The following is a 24,082-nucleotide window of genomic DNA, read 5'->3' as shown; positions in this document are numbered from 1 at the left end:
GGTAGCGCCACTCTAGGGGGCGACCTGCCGGCCCGCTGGAGTTGCTAGGGTAAAAGTCTTCCGACGAACGTGCATGCGCAGCATGTACACCTACTGGAATGGATATGAGCAACACATCTCAAAGAACAACAGTTACAAAGGTGAGTAACAGTCTTTTCTGGCTTAGTCTTTTTTGTTAACAACCATTTATGCTTAATATGCAGACAACTGAAGAAAAGCTGTTTTGTTAAGGCCTGGTCAACACAGTTTTTTTGTACCAGTATAACGTTCAGGTGCGATTAATATAATATGCCTTACAACAGACTCCAGCCAGCAGAATGCAGCGAAGCGGGGTCTTTTGGACATTCAGAGAACTCATAGTTTTGAATGGACTGTCTTGGTTTCTCTGACTGGTTCTTTGCTCAAGTCCCCTGACCCCACACTCCATATCTGCCCCTCTTCCCCACTGTCCTGTCCCCTTCCCTCTTCTTTCCATTTAGCTGATCTCCTCCTAAGTAAAGCCACCCAAAAAACCCATATAATATAGAGCTAACATGTTTGCTGCCATCAGACTATTCACACAGTTTGTATGTTATACCCCTCGCCCACCCTCTGGCTGGCTGGCAGGCCTATTTAGGCTATAAGCTCTTTGGGATAGAGGCCGTTTGCTGCTCTGTACAGCGCCTAGCACAATGGGGACCCATTCCTGGTTGTCACTTAAGCACTACTGCAATACAAAAGATTAATATGTATAGCTTATTCCCCTTCCTGAACAGCAATAGCTGTACTTGTACAAGTACATATATACAGCTATAACTGTGTCCATAGTAGGGGACGGTGCCACTTTATATTGGTATAGTTAAAGAAGTACAGCTTGTGTGCAAAGAAGCCCTTGGATCCAATACCTTCACCCCTTAGTGGGACATAGAACTTCCTAATTACACCTCCAGATTCTCCACTGGAGGCCTCCAGAGGATCTGGGAAGGCAAGACTTGATATTCCTGATGTTTTTAAGTTTAAAATGACCATTTTTATTGTACCACCATCCTTCATTTCTTCCCTGTGCATCACAATGCAGCAAACAAGGCAAAAATCTAATTATTGCCACTTATTCGGGTCATCTCACACATTAATTCCAACAGCAGCTACCTCTTAATGGACTATTCCTAACACTCAACTTCCAACCTACATATACAGAAGTGTTTTGATGGCTTGGCCATTTAAAAGTAAACATAATTTACAAAATAATGTTCACTATTAAGTTCTAAGGTCTGGCTGTGACATGAGCTACTTGCTTCTTTAAGCAAGACAGAGGGAGTCCATTGAATGCAAGCTTTAACAATGGAGCCCTTTCAAAATACAAAATATTTGCATCTATGCATTTTTCTTTTCAGTCATAAGATTAAATCAACTATACCTCAGCAAGCCTTGTCGGGAAGGTTGGGTGGAGGGTGGGAAGGGGGAGAGAAAAGTAGAGAAGAATTTCTATTAAACAAAAGAGCTCCCAGAAGTTGATACAAATTTGCTGAAAATTAAACCCAGCCCACTCAACATTTTTCATTGTATGCAGACATACCAGAATCCCAATAAGGAGCATTTTTTCCAGCTAAAATATGAACCATCAGCAGTTTGACCACCAGCAGACTGATATATGACATCCGAGTGGAAGGAACAGAGGGCTAAGGTGGCAGAAGAAGCAGCAAAGTTAAGTAAAATATTGCAAACGTTTACGCTGAATGTAGGGTTTTTGCTCTACAAGTTCACCACGTTGTAGGTATCACTCTCACCCATCGTTCAGAAAGAGCTGAAACTGCTCCTCTTGGAAAGGACAGGAAATTGGACCCCCAAGTAGTGCCATGCTTTACTGTCAAAACTGAAACACTGCAACTCTCTTTAGGAGAACAATGGTAGCAGCACCTTTTAACTGACCAGGTATAGGGGGTTTATTGGAGCTGAAAAATTGAAATCCATGAACATGAGACTAATCTCCAGTTTCCACAGAGCTCAAACAGGCATGTTATACAAACACAAATAGTTCTCTTATTCTTGCTTGTAGTTCTTATACACCTTCCAAAACGGATAATAATGTAAAGTAAGCCCTGAAAACCAGATGAACTTTCAAAATGTAAAGCATGCCCTTGTGCAAGCCAGGAGGAAGAAATGGATCCTTTACATTTAAGTATGGACCATCCCTCCTTGTTAATTTTTCTGGGATCTGCTCTTTGCACCCTTATGTTTTTACTACACCCACAGTTCAAAGTAGTCAGCAGCTTGATATTATCAAGATGAAGATTTTTTTTTTTTTTTTAATTACTACCCCAGTACCCCGGAAAACACTTTGAGAGGAAATATAGATTAGGCACACAGATTTCAAAATAAAAAGCAGCAGAATCACTGTCATTTACTAGCCAAAAGTAAGCTGTCTTTGGATAAGTATTTATTAGTTAAATACACCCCTGCAAGATAATTGCCAGCTTCCTGGAAAAAGTCCTGTCCACACACTGAAACAGGCTAGTTGCTGAAACAAACTGGCAGGCCCCATACCACCAACTATGTGACCTCACCACCTCAAAATGGCTCCATTAACCAATTTTTAATCCAGAGAGCTGGTTGTGATTTCCCTCAGAAGTAAACCAACCACCCATCATACTTAGCAGCTAAACACGTCAGGAAGGACAAATTCTCTAACCTATTTTGGTATCTGAGATGCATCAGTTTTAGATCCTAGCAGGACTCAGCAATAGGTTAATTTCCTAGGGTACGTCTACCCACCGGATAGCGATCGATCTATCGGGGATCGGGGATCAATTTATCGTGTGTAGCGTAGACGTGATAAATCAACCCCCGATCACTCTCCCATCAACTGCTGAATTCCAGCTCGGCGAGAGGTGGAAGCAGAGATGATGGGGGAGCGGCGGCTGTTGATCCCATGCCGCAAACTAAGTGATTCTAAATCAATCTAAGATGTTGACTTCAGCTACGCTATTCTTGTAGCTGAAGTTCTGTATCTTAGATCTCGCCCCCTCTCTCCCCAGTGTAGACCAGAACCTAGTGATAGACAAAGGAGCTAGAAATGCTGCAAGATCTTGAAGCAGAGCAGAGGGGCAGAAGGTGTTTTACTGCAGCCTGCAAGAAGCCACAACAACCTAAGAGAGACAAGTGCAGTAAGACGGGAAATCCTGGCAGGGTCAGAGAGATACAAACCCTCCTAGACATGGAGAAAGACTTAAGATCTCAATTCCCCAACAAAATAGTGGCTGGGCAGTCCACGGCACAGGTGCAGTGTACAGAATAGGTAGAACAGCAAACAAAAGAAGTTCTTCCCATAGCAAGACATGAGTAACACGAAACTGGACCTTCTGGTTGATCCCTTTTACACAGAAAATTGCTGCCAACTGAATCAGAGGCAGAGGCCATTGAGGTAGGTTCTTGGGACAGGCATAAGGAAGCTGGAGCAGATTCTGTGAGCCACAAATCAAAATCAGCGCTGGTTTTGGAAAAGGGTTGGAAAAATAGAACAAGGCAGCAATGCCAGAGATGAATGATCTTCATAAAAATCATATAAGCTTTTTGCTGGAGTTCTCCCCATTTATTCTGATTCTAGATGTAAGCACCCAGGGAAGGACCACATTTAAAATGTGACTGGTTCCTTGCTTTAAAATAGGATTTGTATTTTACTTTACAGAACTGGTTAAATTAAAATATATTACGACAACTAGCAAGCACTCAAGGGTTACCAGTGCCATTTTCTCTCTCCTCTTCACAAAAGATCATACAGATCAATGTTCTAAATTGAACTGTAAGTCAGATGGTACCTGATTTAATTCCTTCAAATCTTCATATATTATACACATTTTTGTGCCAAAGAAACAGTGTTCTAAGTCACCGGCTAAACCCTGTACTGTATATAGTACAAACATTTCTTTAATTTAATTCTGAAAACATAAGATATAAAAGTTTAGAAAACAAGGTTTATATGTTTAGACATGCAGTTACAAGTGTGGCATGGTTAGAAAAAATTGAACCCAAAAAACTGAACCAATACCTATGAATGCAGCCTCACAATAAACTTCTACAGGACTCCAAAAGTCTTTAATAAATGTATCTAGAAATCTGAATTTGTAGATTTGAGTAGCAATTTAAGACTACTTGCACAGTCAATATATAAAATCCTGTATTTTTTGCAATATCAAGTATTTGATTTACCCAAAAAACACAAGTATACTAATGAAATGATTGCAGCATTAACAGGTTATCAAGGGGCTTTTTTGCTACTTAAGTAGCCTAACATATGCAATATGAAAACAGGAAAATGCACGTTCTCAGGCACACAGGTACTATTGCTGTATTCTAGACAGTCCATAAAATCAAATATGAAAGTTACTGTAAAACCGTGTATAACAATTATAGTATAAGGACAATAATGCAAAACCCATGTGCTATCTATAGTATAGGGCCTACAATTACGTTAGTTCAAAATAACTGTCAATATCTGAATTCTTGTAAATTCATTAATACAATATATAAACGTCTTTATGTCAGCCTTCCAAAGGAGTCACAATCTTCAGTTTATTTGCACATGGCTAGCTAGAAATCAGTGGCAAAACATTTAAATACAGACCAATTCTTATGTGATGTCAAAGAAAGTAGATTCAATTATATCCCAAATAACAATAGTAAAACAAAGCTTAGGTCACAAGGTTGAGCACTCAAAAGATAGGAATTGCCAGATTTACGGTTCCCCATGGAACCTTAATTCAGCCCCCCACATTATGATGCAGTCTTTAATTACATGATACAGTTTTTCCCACTGGACCCCTGCCTCATTCAGTGAAGGATGAGTGGGGAAAACAGGATCTTCACTCAGCCCTACTTGTTTCTCTGCCCTTTCCCTGACTCTACAGCTTCTTTTGAAGCACCTGGCCCAAGTCTTTGCCAGGAGGATGTTTACTGCAGTATCTATGCTGGGGAACACGTGCAGGGCTTTGGAATGCTCAGGGTTCCTTACAAGCTGCCCCAAATAAATAAATATCAAGCTGTACACCACAAGCCACAGATGGGAAATAGCACTTTCTAACAGCTCACAACTCAGACAAATCTTAACAGAATTTCATGGGATCAGCAAAAGGCTACTTCTCTGCCCCCAAGGCTATCCCCCATTAAATACAAGGCCTGGTCTACACTAGAGGGGGGGGTCGATGTAAGTTACACAACTTCAGCTACAGGAATAGCGTAGCTAAAGTCAAAGTATCTTATTTCGACTTACCTCCCATCCTCACAGCGCGGGATCGACAGCCGCGGCTCCGCATCGACTCCGCTACCGCCACTTGCCCTGGTGGAGTTCCACAGTCGACAGGAGTGCGTTCAGGGATCGATATATTGTGTCTAGATGAGACACAATGTATTGATCCCTGATAAACCAATTGCTACCCACTGATCCGTGGGTAGTGTAGACATACCCCAAGAGGCTTAGGACAAACAATGGAAGTACGAAGTTCTCAGAAAAGTTCACATTTTTTTTTATAATGGAAGGAGATAGGCTTTCTAAATATAAGGGCCATTTCCAGCTTCTTCAATATCACAAGTGAAATGAAATACTCCAAATGAAAGATGCAAGTTAGTTATACTGTCTCATGTAGAAAAACAAGAACTCAAAAATGCTGTTAATACAACTATATGCATTTCTCTGACAAGAAGCTTAGGAGATGATACAATAAATTACTTATCAGTCGCTCTCCAAAAGGTGGAAAAGCCTCGTTAAATATTTAATATACACTGATGTACCAAAACTAGACCATACCTTGAGAAGAGTATTTGAAGTCTAGGGACCAAATTTTGCTCTTATTGACTTCAATGGAAGCAGAAATGGGCTGTAAGACCGACTCTTATACTGCACCCATTACAAATCAATAATGGTACCGCAAACCAGTGTAACAAAGAAAACAGGTAAAGTATGCAAAAATGACAAATAGTAAAGTTGCTAAGTACACCTCTACCCAAATATAATGCGACCCCATAGAACACAAATTCAAATCTAACCAAGTAAAGCAGTGCTCCGGGGGAAGCGGAGCTGCAAACTCTGGTGGATCAAAGCAAGTTCAATATAACGCGGTTTCACCTATAACACGGTAAGATTTTTTGGCTCCCGAGGACAGCGTTATATCGGGGTAGAGGTGTATGTGTATTAGATTTAGAAAGGTTGCATGATAGCCTCTGTTTCCATAAGAGATTGCATTTTGTCTCTCAGCAATCCATCAGAAAGATTCCTCAAGAAGTATGGAAAAGAGGTTGGGTTTTTGCAATGACTCCAAGTTAAAGTGTGTAGTCTCAATGGATAATTCCAGGACCCACTGACGTGAAGTGATCCTGCATGCTTGTAAAAATGTGAATAATGAGGAGATGGAGTTAAAATTAGTTCAGTCCTTTAGAATAAGTGTGACTTTGCTGGACTGCTGGATCAGTGTACTTCTTGGGTGGGCTCTTTATATTTTCTTCTCTAGATGGACCAGAATGTGAACTGCACTGGAGTCAAACTGCTTGAAGTGCAGAGGAAGGACTAATCAGATAACAGAAAGATGACTGACACTTATAAGTTGGATCATTCTTCATAAAGTGACTCACCCACTGATCTGGTCCTAGAACTCTATAGCCAAGAGGGCTTGAAAAGAAAATGTCTGTAGCCAAGAGCCTAGACACTGAATCTAACAGATCATTACAGGCCCTTCACAGAGTTAGTTAAAACGTCTCAGCTTTCCAAAGGTCAGGAAATTCCAGCGTCTTAGTCTTCAGGATAAACTCCCACCAGTCTAGAGGGAGTAGCAAAGAATAACTGTGAGTAGTTAGCAGTTCTTACAGGGCTACAGAAGAGTATGCTTTCCTTCCAAACTGTAATGATGGCTAGTAGAGAACATAAAAATGGTCATACTGGGTCAGACCAATAGCCCATCTAGCCCAGTATCTTGTCTTCCAACAGTGGCCAATGCCAGATACTCAAGATGGAATGAATAGAACAGGGCAGTTACTAAGTTATCCATCCCATTATCCAGTCCCAGTTTCTGGCAGTCAGAGGTTTAGAGACAGCTCCATGCTCTGGATGTGACCATAGCTAACGACCAAAAGCCACTGATGGACCTATCCTCCATGAGCTGATCAAATTTTATACTTTTGGCATTCACAACATCCCCTGGCAATGAGTTCCACAAGTTAACTGTGCGTTGTGTGAAGAAGTACTTACTTTTGTTTTTTTTTTTAAACCTGCTGCCTGTTAATTTCATCTGGTGACCCCTGGTTCTTGTGTTATGTGAAGGGGTAAATAACACTTTCCTATTCACTTTCTCCACACTGTGCATTGCTTATAAACCTCTATCATATCACCCCTTAATCGTCTTTTTTCCAAGTTGAACAGTCCCAGTCTTTTTAGTCTCTCCTCATGTGGAAGCTGTCCCATACCCTTAATTTTTGTTGTCCTTCTCTGTACCTTTCCCAGTTCTAATACAGCTTTTCTAAGGAAGAAAGGCTGGCTGGGGATAGGCTGAAATATCCAAGTGAAGGAGTCCCAATGCCAGGAGATAACTTAATTCCACATTCACTCAGACTAGCAGAAAGAGGACAACTGTGAAGTGGGGGTTTTATATACCCTGGCTTCCACAGAGAGAGAGACAGGGGCATGTACCCACTCAGCCAAATGCTAACATTTTTAATGAGTTCCACACGATCATACCATGGAGATCTGCAATGCCAATATCAGCAGCAGAAGAGTCTGAAATAATCAAGAGCTCTCATCCCATCCCCACCCTCAGTCAGTGTACAGCTTGGATCCAGCTGAGGCATAACCACAGGAGCTGTCTCCATTGGAGCCTATGCAAACAGCACTGAAACACTGCTTCAGATTCTAAGAACTAAGTATTGTTATTATTTCTGTGCCAACGTTACCTAGGTACTTCTTGGTCTTGGAGCCAGAAAGGAACCAAAGAGAGTGTTTGGAACTCGACAAGCTTCAGACCAGAGTGAGATTCAGTGTCCAAAAACTTGGTTAACACTCAGTTAAAGTTGATTGGCAGGGCTGTGAACCCTCCCAGAACGTGAAATGCACCTATACTTAAACCTCTGAAAGCTACAGTTTAGAGTTAAATGCCATCTCACCCTGCAGCTTTCACTCTGCCCCCTGCAGCTGACAAGTGTCACTGGGATAGACTGTAAATATGTTTCAGCCACGGCTGTCCCGTAATAAGCAGGCATGAGGTACGTGTCATTTTATGTGGGTGCTGTGTCCCACAGAAGTGTATTCTCCCATTCATCTGCCTGCACTCCAACAGCCCTTCAATGTGTTAGGGCAACCGCATTGACTGCTGCAGGGATTACTTGCAGTAGGTCACAATAGCTCACACTGCAATACATGGAGAGATGCACCTACATCCAGAGAGATCATGAACCACTTGTTTCTGTGCTGAGTGATGTCTGCTCTGCAAGCACGGGAGCACAACAGATTATTCCTGCCACAGGAATTGGCAGCAGGCTAGTGAGGAGGTAAGTGCAGGGGACGCTCCACAGGGGATCCTTAGGACAAATGTTGGTAACATCTGGCCACTCAAGGGTCATCCGCATAGAACAGGTGAAACGGAGGATAAGAATAGGTGTAGCCAGCTGGTGTTGATTAAGCTCACCTCACACAACTTTTGCTTTAGTGAGGACCTGGTCTGACAGTTTCTCCTAAAATACCCAAGTGTTGTGTCCCTGCAGTGCTCCATATCATATGGATAGAGTGCAACAGTATCCATTAGAGCAGGCAGAACATCACTGAAAGAGAGCAGAGTTAGGGTTGCATAATGGGGATGGTGCCATGTGATCTTTATTTCCTGGTTTTCAGGAGTGCCAGGCACTCAGTGTTCTGGCAGGGTATGAGGCGTTGCTGAACAACCTTAACTCTGCATTAATAAAGTTCTGAGGGCATTTCCCTTGTTGTTGCGGAAAACAAGAGACTTCCTGAGAACATCTCAGTGGATGTTCTACCCCTTCTGTCAAAAGGTACCCCAGCCCCTCTTGGAGGGAAGTACCAGTACTCAAGATAATCTTGCCACACATGTGGTTTTTAGAGCATTTTGAAAATTGAAATAAGCTCAGCATAGACTGTATGTTGGGAACCCCTTGAGCCAAAGTACCCCAACTTACACCACTAACTCCACCCGGGCTCTGATGTGGCACAGCAATATTATGGCAGGGCAATAATACCACCACAGGGAAGGTCGCAGCAGGGTTTCCATTATAATGAGGTGAAAAAGGTCTACAAAAATTCTGTCTTTGGGATTAGAATACCATTTGAATACTTACTGCAGTTTGTGCATGGCTGGATTTTTCTATAGCAGTTTGTTTGTGGGAAAACGCATTTGAGGTTGGCTGTTTTAAAAACAGGGTCATTCAACTTAAGTTTTTTTCTAATGTCTATCTTTGCATTCAGATCCCTTTTTCCAGGGACCTACAGCACTTTGAGATGTGAAATTGATAAGAGTGTTCTCTGTGTTTGTGTAGATTGGATAAATTACTCTAATTATAATATTCTAATAATACTTAGTCCTGCCATGAGTGCAGGGGACTGGACTAGATGACCTCTCAAGGTCCCCTTCAGTCCTATGATTCTATGAAAAAGGTGACATTTGTTTTCCGTGTGTATTTTTCATGATACACATGAATTCTTGTTTTGGCTGATTACATCATTCTGGTACCATATTAGTGGATGTTGATACCTTATTATAGGGTTCTCTATTATGGCTGCATTCCCTGATGCTCAGCAATCCATTTTGATATCCTTACACTGATGAGAGTCACAACTACATGGCTTCTCCAATCACTCAGTCCCAGTGTTCAGGAAATGGGCGAGGATCTTGCAGCATAGTTACATTACCATAAAACTGCTGCTTACTTTTAGAATCTTTCAGCTCTACTCTAATTAATATTATTTTCCTTGACAATGCTTCTAAAGGAAAATCTGAGTACGCCTGTGGAGCACTGAAATATCCTCTCAGACCAGAACTTTGCTCTCATGGCAAAGCTTCCACAAGGAGCCTCTGCAAATGCAGGCAGAGAGCTAAATATGCACAACACATTCAGAAAACTGCTACGGACAGGTATAGTAGGAAGAGAACCTAAGACATAAGCCCGTCTATCAGAGGCCTGAGGCTTGGGCTAAAGTAGTAGTCAAAGCTTTACTGATATAAAGACAGTAAAGACAAGCTGTGAACAAGAGGCAGGACCAGCTCACAGAATCTGGCAAGAACAGAGCTGATATCGTAGAAATACACATTCTTAAGAAGTGCTAGGCACAGAATACTTATGCAAACATATCCCGATATCAAGTGGTACCAGAGCATCCCGATATCAAGGATGGTACAAAAAACATTCCCCAAGGATAACAAGAACACACTGACCCCTCCTAAAAGATAAGGTCAAGATGGATAATAACTAGCCATCTCAGGGGCAGTGAGTTGGTCCACTGTTATGGCCATACATGTATTAATGGCCCAGTAGAGTCTGCAGGATACTAGTATTGCACTTCGCCGACAGTAAACCTGGCTGGGTGCCTTTGTACCTTAATAGATCTTCTGGTCATTGGGCAGGTCTGCTGTGCCAACTGTCTGCACAGAGCTGGGGCAGCACACAGGAAGCACAGAGAGATGCTGCCAAACATCTAACCACAGCAGGACTCAAACTCACAGTACATGGATGCTGCACAGGTCCAAAGGCCACAGCTTGTCACCTCGAGCCACCAAATTACCGACTTCCAGTTGCTTGAAGAACCCTAATCCTGCTGCATGTGCCTAAATGGCTGTAACATCAACCCCAAATCATGTTATCGATCCAACTTTTTAAATATCTCTTTCCCAAAGGGACAGTGGGGACTGGATGGCAGCTGATATCAATCCCAAGCAGGTGATATTAGTTTGGGGAGGATCAGACCCATAGTTGGAGCCTCACATGCATGTAATTGTCAGAACCATAAAATTTTGATTTTTTATTTATTTATTTGTTAAGGGGCATGCATCTTGGAAGCTCCTTGCTCAAGTGATCTGAAATGTGGACCACTAACCCTACTCTGGATTGCCATGCTGCACAGCAATTTTTAAGACAAATCTAGCATGTGGCTTTTTTAAGCACTTTAAAAAATGTTGTTAAACAATAAGCTAATCTCAACATTAACTAACGTATATAATTAACCTGGGTAATCCCATCCATAAACACAAATTCAACTACCATCACTTTCTGATGGCCCTCAGTTCCACCTCTCTACTGCAGACCAGTCTCCATCTGTTCAAAATGAAATCTCAGCTCATTTCTCTGACATCTCCTTCTGGATGTCCAATCATCAGCTTAAGCTCGACATTGTGAAAACAGAACTCTTAAACGGCCCCTCTCCCCAAGACCTTCCTGCTACCTTTTCTCGATCACAGTAGACACCATTACCATTCCTCTTGTCTCTCAGGAAAAAACTCTGAGCATCCTCATCGACTAGGAACTTTCTGTAGGACCACACATCCAAACTATGTCTAAGCCCTACTGATTCTTTCTGCACAACGTCTCAGACACAGCATTTCCTATCCATTTACACAGCTAAAACTCTTGTCCAGCCTCTTATCTTGCCTTTCAACTAGAGCAACGTTCTTTTTTCCTTAATTGATCAATGAAGTCTTGCCTTGCTTATATCCATTCAGAATACTGCTGCAAAGATCATTTTCAAAGCCACCACTTTGTCCATGTCCTCCCACCCCCTTGAATCCCTTGACTCCTGCCTTAGAGCAGCCTCTATTGCCCACTTGTTAAATTTTCAAACAAGCATCTTCATACTTTCTCCTATGCTGCCTCCCATGCCTCAGAGAAGCTGCCCATAACCATCTGCAGAACTAATTCATCCTCCTTCAAATCCCTCTTCAAAACACTTTAGCATGATGCCTAGGGCCATCCTTAGGCGTACAAGCATACACAGCTGCGTAGGACACCATGAAATTTGGGGCACCAAATTGCTCCAAATTTCATGGTGCCCTAGCCTAGGCAACTGCGTGCTGCATACGTGGTAGCAGCACCAGCCCTGGCAACCAGCCCTATCCATCAGCCGGCCCCCCCTGCAAGGGGCAGGGCCGTCCCTAGGGGTGTGTGGGGCCCCGGACAACTCCCTCCGCTCTGCCCCTTCCTCTTCCCCCCTGCGCCGCCCTGGCCCACTCCCTTTCCACCTCCTCCCTCAGCGACCCCTCACTCACCGGCAGTGGCAGGAAGCGGAGCAACCCGGCCCCAGCCCTCTCTACTCTGCAGCTCCCAGCCACAGCGCTGCACTTCCCGCCGCTGGTGAATGTGGGGAAAGGATCATCCCCTGCACTCACCAGCAGCGGGAAACGCAGAGACATGGCCCCAGCCCGCTCTGCTTCCCTTGGCCCAGCTCCAGCCATGTCACTTGGGTTGGGGAAAGGACCGCTCCCAACTCTCACTGGCAGCGCGAAGCAGAGCACCGTGGCTGGGAGCTGGTGGAGTAGAGCGGGCTGGGGCCGGGTTGCTCTGCTTCCTGCCGCTGCCAGTGAGTGTGTGTGTGGGGTCCTTTCCCCCAAGCCCCATCCCCCGAGCAACACGGCTGGGGCCGAGATGAGGGAAGTGGAGCATGCTGCTCCCAGCCCCTGATAATCTCCTGGGCCACTCTGGGCCTGCAGGGCCCCCTAAAGTGGCCCCCCACAGCTCCCACCTCTCAGATCCTGGAGGGGGGGAGGCCTGGGGCCCCACACAGCCCCCTCTCAGCTAGGGATGGTCCTGGTGATACCTAGAAAAACATTGACAACGGTTACGCTCCTGACGTGCTGAGACCATAGCTCCCTTGCTGACCGTATTGTCTGATTGTTTCCTTGTATTTTTCATGTTGGTCTGTATTTGTCTTTTGTCTTATACTTAGACTGTAAGCTCTTTGGGTCAGAGATTGCTTTCTTGTTCTGCGTCTGTACAGCGCCTAACATCATGGAATCCTGATCCAAGACGAGGGCTCCTAGGCACTACGGTAATACAAATAACTACAGCTGTGCTATCACCCCATTATAATACATGCTTCTCTCCTCATTTTTGCACCAAAGGAGCTGAAATAAGCCAGTTTCAGTTTGCCCCACAACAGTTGCACTGACCTTTAATGCCTCAAGAAGGAACAGACAATGTCTTTATCCCGCCAAACCCCTGGAGAAAAGGCTGCACAAGTGATATCATTCCCAGTCAAATATATGGCACAAAGACGTAAAAAGCTTCTGACTTGCTGATCTGAAACAGACATCTGTCCTGCAAGCAAAAAGCATTTAAAGCCTGGAATTCTGACTGGCAACAACTGGGTAAGAGAAAGAATGAGCAGCCCAGCTGGTCACCACACAGCTACCATGGCATGGCCCTGATCTAGATAAGACACTCAAATGTGTGGAATAAGCTGCTATGAGTTTGCTAAGTAGTTTTTCAAAGAAAGGCTGAAATAGTTGGGCGAGATGGAGATCCTGACTCACTGCTTCCAACTCATGAATGGCAGAGGAAGTGGTTACTCCTACCTTCATTTCCAAACACTGGTATCTATATAAGGCACACTTGCAGCCCTTAACTGCTACTGTTTCCCAAAGGGTTATCCGCTTCTGTGCAGATGGATGCACTCCTCCCAAGAGGGGGATCTATGCAACACTCAAAGATGGACCAAGTAGTTTCCAAAGTCTCCTAGCAACTAGTGTCACTTGTTTATTTACCTATCAGCCAATTCTCCAGGTGATCACCCAATTTTCAATAAACAAGCTAGCAACTAGTGAGATTCCATTCTCTCATGGTGAAACTGGCTTCATGCCCTGTGAGTCTCCACATAATTACTGTACATTACTGTAATCCAATTAAACCTCACTATGAGACGAGCTTCATGTTATCACTTTCAATTAGATTTAAGCCACTTATTGTCTGCATTAAGATCCATTTGGCCTACAAATCCCACACCACTGCTTGAGAAATGGCATTTATCAGCCAAACGACAACAGCAATGCACGCTATACTGAAAGCCAGAGAAGACAGTAAAGACTGGATAACAATTGCAGTAGCTTTCAGGGAGGGAGAAAATGTGGGCAAGTAAACTAACACCTACCCTAACCAAGCTTGCTTGTCTCCCAATGCTCAAATTCTCCTCCAATTCTCCACTGCCTCTTTTTCTTCTGATTCCAGCTTCATAAAAAAATGGAAAATTTGCTAGAGGCCCAGAGGAATTCCTCAGTTCAGGATTTTCACTAAAGCTAAGAGAAAGACTGAGGATAACAGCAGGCCTGGCAATGCAGCATAATTTGGCAGATGGTCATTAATTCCACAGGAACTACCCTCCCAAAAAGGTCAGTTATAAGAATGGCAGAATTTGGCCCATAGGAATTAGAAGCGCTGCCAAGACATGATGCAAATAAGCAGACTAACCAGCCAACTTCCCATGCAAAGGCAAACCATGAGATGCGTTTAGAAAATACAGATCGGGGTTTACAGAGGAACATAATCAAAATGGCACTTTGAAAAGTTTTCAGCATTTGCTTCTTACTCATTTGTTGGGCTACAGTTCCTCTTCAAGCACAGACTATATGTGGAGTGACTAGGTTGAGAAGCTCCATATTTTCCCTCTGATCTTTCTTCCTAACTGTCAAGTTTTTGCTTTCCTTCACCCCAGTCACCCATGATCAGCTGAAGGTTGGTCTTTGGCTTAAGGAACTGGGCTAACTCAGTTCTAGTCCCACCTTCACCAAAAGCTTCTTCGATGACCTTGAGCAAGTCACTTCTCCTCTCTGTCCCTCAGATCTCTATCTGCAAAATGGAGATATTTCACTGCCTCTTATGTGTGTTGAAGGAAAGTTAACACTGAAGTGCTACACTACACTGATGAATAGAGAAATCTCAACTTATTTATAACACTGACTTCTTCCGAGCTCTATTCAGTTTGGTTCCTTGGTTTCTCCTAATGATGTATGAGGAAACACACTTGCTCCAATAAGATGTATGTTGTGAGACCTAAGTTTAAGTGCTTTCAAGAATCCTAGAAACAGATCAATAGCCTAATGCAAACCCTGTCATGGATGAAAGCATTAATCCACTCACATTTTTTATTCTGGAGATCACTTAGCAAGACAGTCTTACAGTCTTGAGACCACCTCCTTCACTTCCCCAACCATCCCCCTCAATCTCCCAGTGTTAGGGCCTCAAAACGTTCTCTCGGAATGGGAGGTTGTCACATTCACCATCGTAGATTAGCCAACTTACATAGCACTTTACACCTTCAAAGCAGTTTGCAAACTGTAACAAATGAATCTTCATTTTTCAGAAGGGGGAAACTGAGGCAGGAACAGTTAACTAAAATCATACAAGTCAGTGGCAAACTCGGAATTAAAAGTCTTCAGACAACTTGACCATCCTGCCTCTTGAACCAGCACCATGATTCGAGAAACATACAACTCTAGTTTCTTTTCTCAAATCATTTTTTAAAAGTTTTAGAGGAAAAGTTATCCAATATATCCTTCCTTTAAGAACAGCAGTTCATTGCAGAAGAGTGAGACTATTGGGAAGAAACAGGTAGATAGCTTCTGCCTTCTGAAATATACTTGTCAGACTTCGTTGATAAGGTAACACCAGTGATATGATTGCAATGACTGAAACAAGGAATTTGATTTTCTGAGAAGCCGATTACCCGTAACTCCAATTTAAGGCAATGGGTGCTACACATACTCAGTTCCTCCAAAAATCAGACCCAAGAAACCTATTATATACATAAAGGAAAGCTGTGCCTGTCACTATCAGATGGGTGGGAAGCCAGAGGGCTAAAATCCAGAAAGGTTACATAGTTTTAACATAGCTGCAGCATATGGTTTTGATGGAGTGGTATCAACAGCCTGCTCTGCATGACTGAGGTATTATGGTCACTAATACCACGGAAGTACTTTTATACATAGAGCAACAACTGTCCACAAAGTACTTTAAAAAAAAAACAAAAACAGCTGACATCAGCAGAAGAATAAGCACATCAAATCATTTATTACACAAAGAAGCTGATCTATTTCTCTCAGAGAGAAACCACAATCCCTTCTACCTAATGCACAAACACTCAAGCACGGGGACACAAAGATTTAACTAAGCAATGTGTCACTGAAGAAAACAATGGTTCTTTGTCACTAATTTTCACAAACTAAATGTGGCCTCTGACAACATTTCTCCCCATAAAGCAACTAGATACTTAGCACTTCAACTTTTATTTACTAAGTCTACATGAAGTGGCTGGACTTTCAGTAAATCAAAACTAAAAGGAGATCTTTCTCTCGTCCTTGCGACGTGTGGTATTCCATATATTATCCACCACAAAGTCTGCTAATCAGCCATCAACTGGACAAAAGGAGTAAAGCATTCCAGTCAATCAACTCTCGGTCCACCAGTCCACCCACAACACTCAAGGCTTCGTACCGGCTACACAGGGCAATTCACTGAGTGAGACCATTGCCTTTTATTTCCTTTACTGGCAAGCACTTGTCCACAAGAGCATTCCAAAATGTGTCACATTCCCCAGTGCGTGTGTGTGTGTTAAGAAAAAAAATAACAGCAGGCACTTAGCCCCAATTATGTATTCCAATAAGCAAGCACTTGCTGCTCCAATCACTGCTCCCCTCTGTCGCTGTATGCCAACAGGGTAGGAATGTCTCTGAAATGGAAACAAATGTCTCTAGAGATTTATCATGCTACACTAATCTAACTTTTAAAAAAGGAAGGAAATGCTCCCTCCCAGAGCATGACCCTCCTGCATATTCCACCCATTCTCTGACTTTTTGCTGAGTTCAAAGCAGTGGTGTTTGAAGAGTCTTAAAAGTCAACAGGCACGCTTAAGAAAAAATGCAGCCAATGAAAATCCCAAGGAAAATACCTGACCACACACTAAGCCCATTACCCTCTCCACTTTCCTCCATGTTTTCACAGATGTCTGCCTGAAGAGGAAGCTCTCATTCTCATATCAAGTATATTGTGTCTTCTACTGTAACCTTTTCATTTGATTATAGCATGTTTCAAGGCCATTCCTGCATCCCAGGAGGTAGTACTTGCAATATTCGTGGTCAACAATTCCAAAGATGAGTGCCTAAAGTTAAATATAGTCTTAGGAAAGTAACTTTAGCACTCCTTTTTAAAATATCTTGACCGCTCCAATCACAGATACCTTCGTGTTCTTAGGTAGTGCCTGCACCACATATAATGAAATGCAAAACAGTAATCTGATGTAATGTTAGCAGGTAGAGTTAAAACAGCCAGGAAAGGCTAATAAAGGTTCACTGAGCAACTTAACACAGCAGCATTCTATATATAGAGATAAATAAATATATGGAATATTTTCTATTTCTGGTTAACTATGTAGCATATTATTGTTTGTCTAAAATGTGCAGTATAAGATACAGACGCATTGACACCAAATTAATGTTTCTGTAGGAACCTAACTTTTCAATTTTCTGACTTAGTTTTGGCTGTGCACTCTCAGTGTTGTTAGTCTGCTGCATTTTGCAGACCTGCCAAGTGTCATGCATCTCACACAACACTCGCACCTGCAGGCTGACACGCATTGCCACGGTCCAGACTGAATATTCTGCATCCAACTGGGCTGCAGGAACATCCGGCAATTGTGGTTCCATCACCAGAGGCTGCTGTGGCACCTGGGAGGGGAGCATGCAGCCAAGCAGCTTCTGTCTGCTGCTCCCCTGCTGGACCTGGAAACAGCAACCAGGAGGAGCAGGTAGTGATAGCAGCAACCACAGGAAGGAGACAGCATGGACAGGTGTGTGAGTCAGGAGGGCCAAATTCCCATACCCAGCAACAACCACCAAACAGTTCTCAGTTGCCCCCAGTCCTTAGACATCCACTAGGTTTCACAACATGCCCTATGGCTTCTATCCCCAGCCACACACAAATCCAGTTTCCTTCCCAGCTATCCCCAGACAGTCACACAACGCAGCTTCCCTCAAACCCCAGTTCCACACACACAAATTCAAGTTTCCTGATGCCCAGCTTTCTGTAGCCACCTCCATCAGTCCCCCAGGCAACACCAACCTCCACCCAGCCAAATTCAGTCTTCCTCTCAGCCCTCGCTTTGTATTTTATTGGTTTGGGTTATTTATAAATAAAAATTGTCTCTAGTGATGTTAACCACCAACTAATTCCAGTCACCATTGAATTGAAACACACACCTCCTTGAGGTAATTAGGGTGTGTGATAGAGTGGAATATCTTTTTATTGCTGCTTTTGTTTTTTTACAAGGCTGGGTTATTAAAGCAGAATAACCACGTACATAAAGAGATTGGATGTTTGCAGCAAGAGAAAACTTGTCAGAGTTTAATTTGCAGAATGTAGCCAGAATTGTGGAGGTCTCTTATAATTCTGGGAACTATAGTTTCTTCCAGTTCCCCACAATCTCCTCCATTTCGTGATATTAAAGTAGGGATCTGAAGGGTTTTGTTCTGTGTGGTTAATTGAAATAGTGATGATCATTCTCATGCAAACTATCACACTAGAAACCTGACAACACATTTTAAAGCTTTAAAGATTACTTGGCATACTTGGTGATTTCACTCCTATATTCATTTGTTTCTCCCTAAACCAAGCAAAGACGGTAGCACTTCAAGCACTCTTGTTGCTGTCACCTGCCAAACCTCAGTCATTTTTGGTGTGATCCTGCTGAGAAAAAAAAAAGGGGGAGGGAGAATATTTTTTCCTACACAAACTAGAAGACAAAGGGATCTTGCTCAAACATTCAAATATAATCACCAAGCATGGAAATATCAGCCCAGAAAGTTTGGAGAGTTACGAGCAAGTGAAAAGAGGCTATTAGAATGGAAATGCACTTTCAACCTGACCATCAGAAGCCTAGACATCTGCTAGAATACATACATACAAAACTGTTAGAAGACACTGATGAAAAACTTGTGCATTTCTCAACTAGTGTGGCAGACTCATTTGAGGAAGGGAGTATACAAGAAGCAAAAGAAAGGGTCAGAGTTAATAGGGAAAGCTGCCAATCTCCCTCACACACACTGCAAACATTCTGCCCCTCTTCAAGTAAAGCAGCAGGCCGTTACTTGAAAGCTCAGCATTGCTCACAATTTTGCCCCTAATGAAAGTGGCCATGAGAGCATCTCACATGTACAGCAGCAGAGAATCCTGTGGCACCTTATAGACTAACAGACGTTTTGGAGCGTGAGCTTTCGTGGGTGAATACCCACTTCGCAGGCCGCCAACCCAATCTTCTCTGCTCAACTTAAGGGAGTACTAATGGGTGCCCCTCAACTATGCAGCCTTTGAGTGAGTACAGAGTCAGCAACATGCATATAAGACAAAATAAGGAAAAGGAAGGATACACAGAAGAGACAAGACAAGTAGGAAAAAGAACCAGAAAGGGAAACATGAAAAAAATTGACAGAAAAGAGTAAATGGACCAGTAACTATCTGCTAAGCTACCCCATGGTGCGGAGTGCCAAATGAAGTTGGGACACCTGTTTACTCTGCACATGGAGCCAGAGTTCTTTTTACTGAGTGAATAGCAATAAAAATGAAAAGCAGGCAACACACCAGGGAATGGAGAGGGCCTTGAAACTAAGGAATTGTGCTGTGCAGCAGGGCTGGGGAGTTCAACCTCCAGATTCTATGCCCCTCATTTCCTGGAGTGCCTTAACCTTGTAATTTGCCTGTGGATGCCTATTCTCGTGGATGCCTATTCTCGTGGACCATAGAAGGTTGGGGTTGAACACACTCAGACATCTCAAGGGTACTGGGGTAAGGGAGTATAGACATTGACATGAGTCTGGGAAGCATGGCTCAGCAGTGGGTGTTCTCCAGTGACTTCCCTCACAGTGCTGCTGCCTGGCATAGTTCCCTGAATGCCGAGTTCACAGCATTCCATCCACCAACTTGTCTGCCCATTGTACACATTCAATTTGTGTCATTTTTATCATAAAAAGCCAGGTTGAAGATTTGTTTCTAGCAACAAGAAAACATGACTTGATATGAATTTACAAAGCTTACTTTTATGTTTTTTTTTCTGTTATGATCATAAAAACCCTGACAACAGAAGTTTATCTGGGCTGGGGGAGCGTGAGGGAGATGTCAGGGCTAAACAATGGGACCAGTGAGATAATGTAAGTAAGGTGCACTGCTGCCTAACTAAGCTCCCACCCGCACCCTTTCTCCATCAACCCACCCACCTCAAAGCCCCACTTCACACAGCTTAAGCTGTTCTCATCCCAGTTCACTTTTCAACAACCAATACCCACACGAGTAAATAAGAACGAAAAAGAATGGGAAGATGCTGGTAAGTACTACTAAAAATTGAGGAATCTGCAAACAGAAGCTTAATCAAAAGATGCAGTCCCCAAGGCCAGGATGTCACCAGCTAAACCAAGCCTCCCCTGCCTGTTCATGTCAATTCATGTGCCTTACCACCCAACCAACAAGAAATGCCCTTTCCAATCCCTCCACAAAGTATTCACCCAGTCCATTCAGACACACAACCCTAACCCCATGCCCCTTCCCCACCACACACCCCCTCCAGGTATAGACCTCACAGGTACACTTCTAGGGAACACAGCTGGGGCTCGGGCTGCCATCTGGATACAGAAGTGGGGCAGGACATGTGCATAGGGGCGGACATACCCGAGAGCAGCCCTAGGGCTGAGGGGTCTGTGAGGGAACAAGCCAGGCTGTGAAGGAGAGGAGCATTGCCTGTCCTCAGGAACGGTCCCCACGTTAGTGCTGACTGACGGAACGCCCGGGCCTGAAACCGAGTCCTGAGCTCGGCCTCACCCCCTGAACAAAGCCAGGCTCTCCCCACCTAGCAGGGGGTCCGGGGCAGGTCCCCCCACACGACGGGGCACCCTCCTGGGGCGGGGTAGGGCAGCCAGGACCATCCTGGGGGCCCTCAGGCGCACGCCCAGGACTCTCATGAGGGGCCTGCGGGACTCACCCGACCCACAGCAGGTAGGGAAGCGGGCTCCGCGGAGAGGAAGAACCGGGGGCAGGCGCTTGCGAGGGGCTGCCCCACCTGACCTGGCTCGGCCCGACCTGGGAGCGGGGAAGGGACCCGGACCGCCAGGGGGGTTGCATGCAGGCCGGCCGGGGGGCTGTCCCAGTGCAGGCCTAACCCGGGAGGGTAGGGGGCGGCGGCTCGGCCCGGGGCTAACCTGGGGACGCAGCTGGGGCTGGAGCCGTCGATCTCCCAGGTGGCGAATAGGTTCATGGGCACTGGGCGGCTCAACACCCCGGCGCCGCCCGGGAAGCTCAGGCGGCCCCGTTCCGCCGCCATCGCCGCAGCCGCCTCGCTCCCGCAGCGGAGCCGGTAGCCGCCTGCAGCGAGAGAGACGCACACTCCGGCCGGTCCCTGCGCCGCGCCTACCGCGGCCGGCCAGGGTCACATGGAGGGGGCGGGGCCAGGGTGCTGCGGGGGGAGGAGCGTGGGGAAAGGCGGGGCCTAGGTAGAGAAGGGGAGGGGCTTAGGGGAGGGAGGACCGAGCCGTGGGAAAAGGTGCGATGGAGGCGCGGCCCGGGACTCGGAGCCTAGAGAGAAGAGGGGACCAGTCTGCGTGCAGGGCTTCTAGAGGTCCGGGGCCTCCACCGTTACCAGAGAAGATAAGGATGTGTTGTAGCAGGGAGCTTAATAATGGTAGAAGCTTCCTGTCTGCGTTCTCTAGTTGCTATTTAAAGAATGTCTCTTTATCTTCACCCTGCAGAGCCTGGAGATGGGGGGAGGAGTTTGGGGAAGGGAGAGAGAGACGGACAGAAGTCTATAGGGAGACGCTTAGGAAGGAAAAGAATAGGAGTCAGCAGAAGGGAAGTGGAAGAGCCTGGGGAAAGGCAGGTGTCTGGAGAGTTGAAGGGGACGATCTTGGGGATAAGAAATGGGGAGCTTGAACAGGGGCTGGCAGGGCAAAAGTCTGGGAGACGTGGGGAGCCTGGAGAAGGAAGCAGAATGAACCTGCATGAGGAAAAGATGGGGGAGATGAGAAGAAGTTTGGGGAACCATAGGGAGAAGGAATCCATAAATGTATGGGAGGAACCAACGGAGGAGAGGAGCCTGAAAAGAGAGAGGTGGCAAAGTCTAAAGAGGAAAGGAAGGGCAGAGCCCAGAGGAAGGAGTCTGGGTGGGGGTAGATAAAGTTGAGGAATTAGAGAGGTGGGAACCCATAGGGGTTCAAGGAGGAAAAACCTGGCAAGCAGGATTTAGCAGTTTGAGAACTATTCTTCCTAGGATTGCCAACTGTCTAATTGTGCAGACCCAAAGACCCCTGTCATGCCCATTCTCTGAGGCCCTGCCCCTGCTCACTCCATCCCCCCTCCTCACTTTCACCAGGCGGGGTGGGGAGGGGCTGGAGGGAGCTCGGGGCCAGGGTAGGGGTGTGGGCTCTGGGATGGGGCAGGGGAGTTGGGTGGAGGAGGGGGTGTGGGCTGTGGGAGGGAGTTTGGGTGCTGGAGTGGGTATGCAGTGCAGGCTCTGAGAGGGAGTTTGGGCGCAGGAGTGGGTGCAGGGTACAGGCTCTGGGAGGAAGTTTGGGTGGGGGTTCTGGGAGGTGGTTGGGGCAGGGGGTCGGGATGCAGGAGGAGGGTGGGCTCTGGGAGGGAGTTTAGGTGCTGGAGGAGGTGTGGGCTCAGGGACAGAGTTTTGGTGCAGGATGCAGGCTCTGGGAGGGAATTTAGGTGCAGGCGCTAGGCTGGGGCAGGGGGTTGGGGTGCAGGAGAGAGTCAGGGGATCAGTGTTTACCTCATGCGGCTCACAAAAGTGACCAGCACATTCCTCTGGCAGCAGCGCCTAAAAAGCAGGGCAAGGGGTTCTCAGCGCACCACTTCCACAGGCACCGCCCCTGCAACTCCCGTTGGCTGCAGTTCCTGGCCAATGAGAGCTGCGGAGTTGGTGCTGGGGATGGAAGCAGCTGAGACCCCACTGTTTGCCCCCCCTCCAGGGGCCACAGGGACAGTGCCAGATCAACACGGAGCCAAGGCAGGTAAGGGAATCTGCCTTAGCCCTGCTGCCATGCCTGATTGTTAGTGCCCCAAATCTCCTGGTTTAGCTGAAGTAGCCTCCAGGAGATAGAGTGTGATTCCAGGAGACTCCTGGTGAAAAAAGCAAACAGAATGCTGAGAATCATCAAGGGATAGATAATAAGACAGAAAATAACATATTGCCAATATATAAATCCATGGTACACTCACACCTTGAATACTGTGTGCAGATGTGGTTGCCCCATCTCAAAAAAGATATATTGGAATTGGAAAAGGTTAAAAAAGTGCTACAAAAATTATTAGGGGTATAGAACGGCTTCTGTATGAGGAGAGATTAATATGACTGGGAATTTTCAGCTTGGAAAAGAGGCAACTAGAGGGGGATATGATAGAGGTCCATAAAATCATGAGTGGTATAGAGCAAGTAAATATGGAAGTGTTATTTACTCTTCATAACACAGGAACTAGGGGCCACCAAATGAAATTAATAGGTAACAGGTTTAAAACAAACACAAGAAAGTATTTTTTCATGCAATGCACTGTCAACCTCTGGAATTCCTTGCCAGAGGGTGTTGTGAAAGCCAATACTATAACGGGGTTCAAAAGGGAGCTAGATAGATTCATGGAAGATAGGTCCATCAATGGCTCTTAGCCAGGATGGGCAGGAGTGGGATTGGGTGACAGGGCATGGATCACTTGCTGATAACCTGTCTGTTCATTCCCTTTGGGGCACGTGCCATTTGCCACTGTCAGAGAACAGGATACTGGGCTTAATGAACCTTTGGTCTGACCCAGTTTGGCCGTTCTTATGTCCTAAATAGTGGTGTGCCCCAGGGGTCTGTACTGGGACCAGTACTATTCAACATATTCATAACTGATCTGGAAAAAGGGGTAAAGCATGAGGCAGCAAAACTGGCAGAAGATACAAAACTACTCAAGATAGTTAAGTCCAAAGCAGACTGTGAAGAGCTACAAATTGAAAGGGATCTCAAAAAACTGAGTGACTGGTCAACAAAATGGCAGATGAAATTCAGTGTTGATAAATGCAAGTAATGCACATTGGAAAACATAATCCCAAATATAC

The 24,082-nt window shown here is 45.1% G+C and overlaps 1 protein-coding gene across 3 annotated transcripts in view; it reads right to left on the bottom strand.

Moving 5' to 3' along the window:
- The window catches only part of PACS2 (phosphofurin acidic cluster sorting protein 2), a 162,116-nt gene extending 140,706 nt beyond the window's left edge, over positions 1-21,410 (bottom strand). For all 3 annotated transcript variants that reach the window (XM_032778310.2, XM_032778311.2, XM_032778314.2), the window contains exon 1: positions 21,186-21,410. In XM_032778310.2, coding sequence (XP_032634201.1) covers positions 21,186-21,307 — 122 coding nt within the window. In that variant the 5' untranslated portion in view covers positions 21,308-21,410. The remainder of the gene's footprint in view (positions 1-21,185) is intronic.
- Between the last annotated feature and the right edge of the window lie 2,672 nt (positions 21,411-24,082).

This window comes from Chelonoidis abingdonii, chromosome 7 (genome assembly GCF_003597395.2).
Source record: "Chelonoidis abingdonii isolate Lonesome George chromosome 7, CheloAbing_2.0, whole genome shotgun sequence".
Lineage (NCBI taxonomy): Eukaryota > Metazoa > Chordata > Testudines > Testudinidae > Chelonoidis > Chelonoidis abingdonii.
The sequence above is the reverse complement of the archived record's forward strand: the minus strand, read 5'-3'. Positions and strand labels throughout refer to the sequence as shown.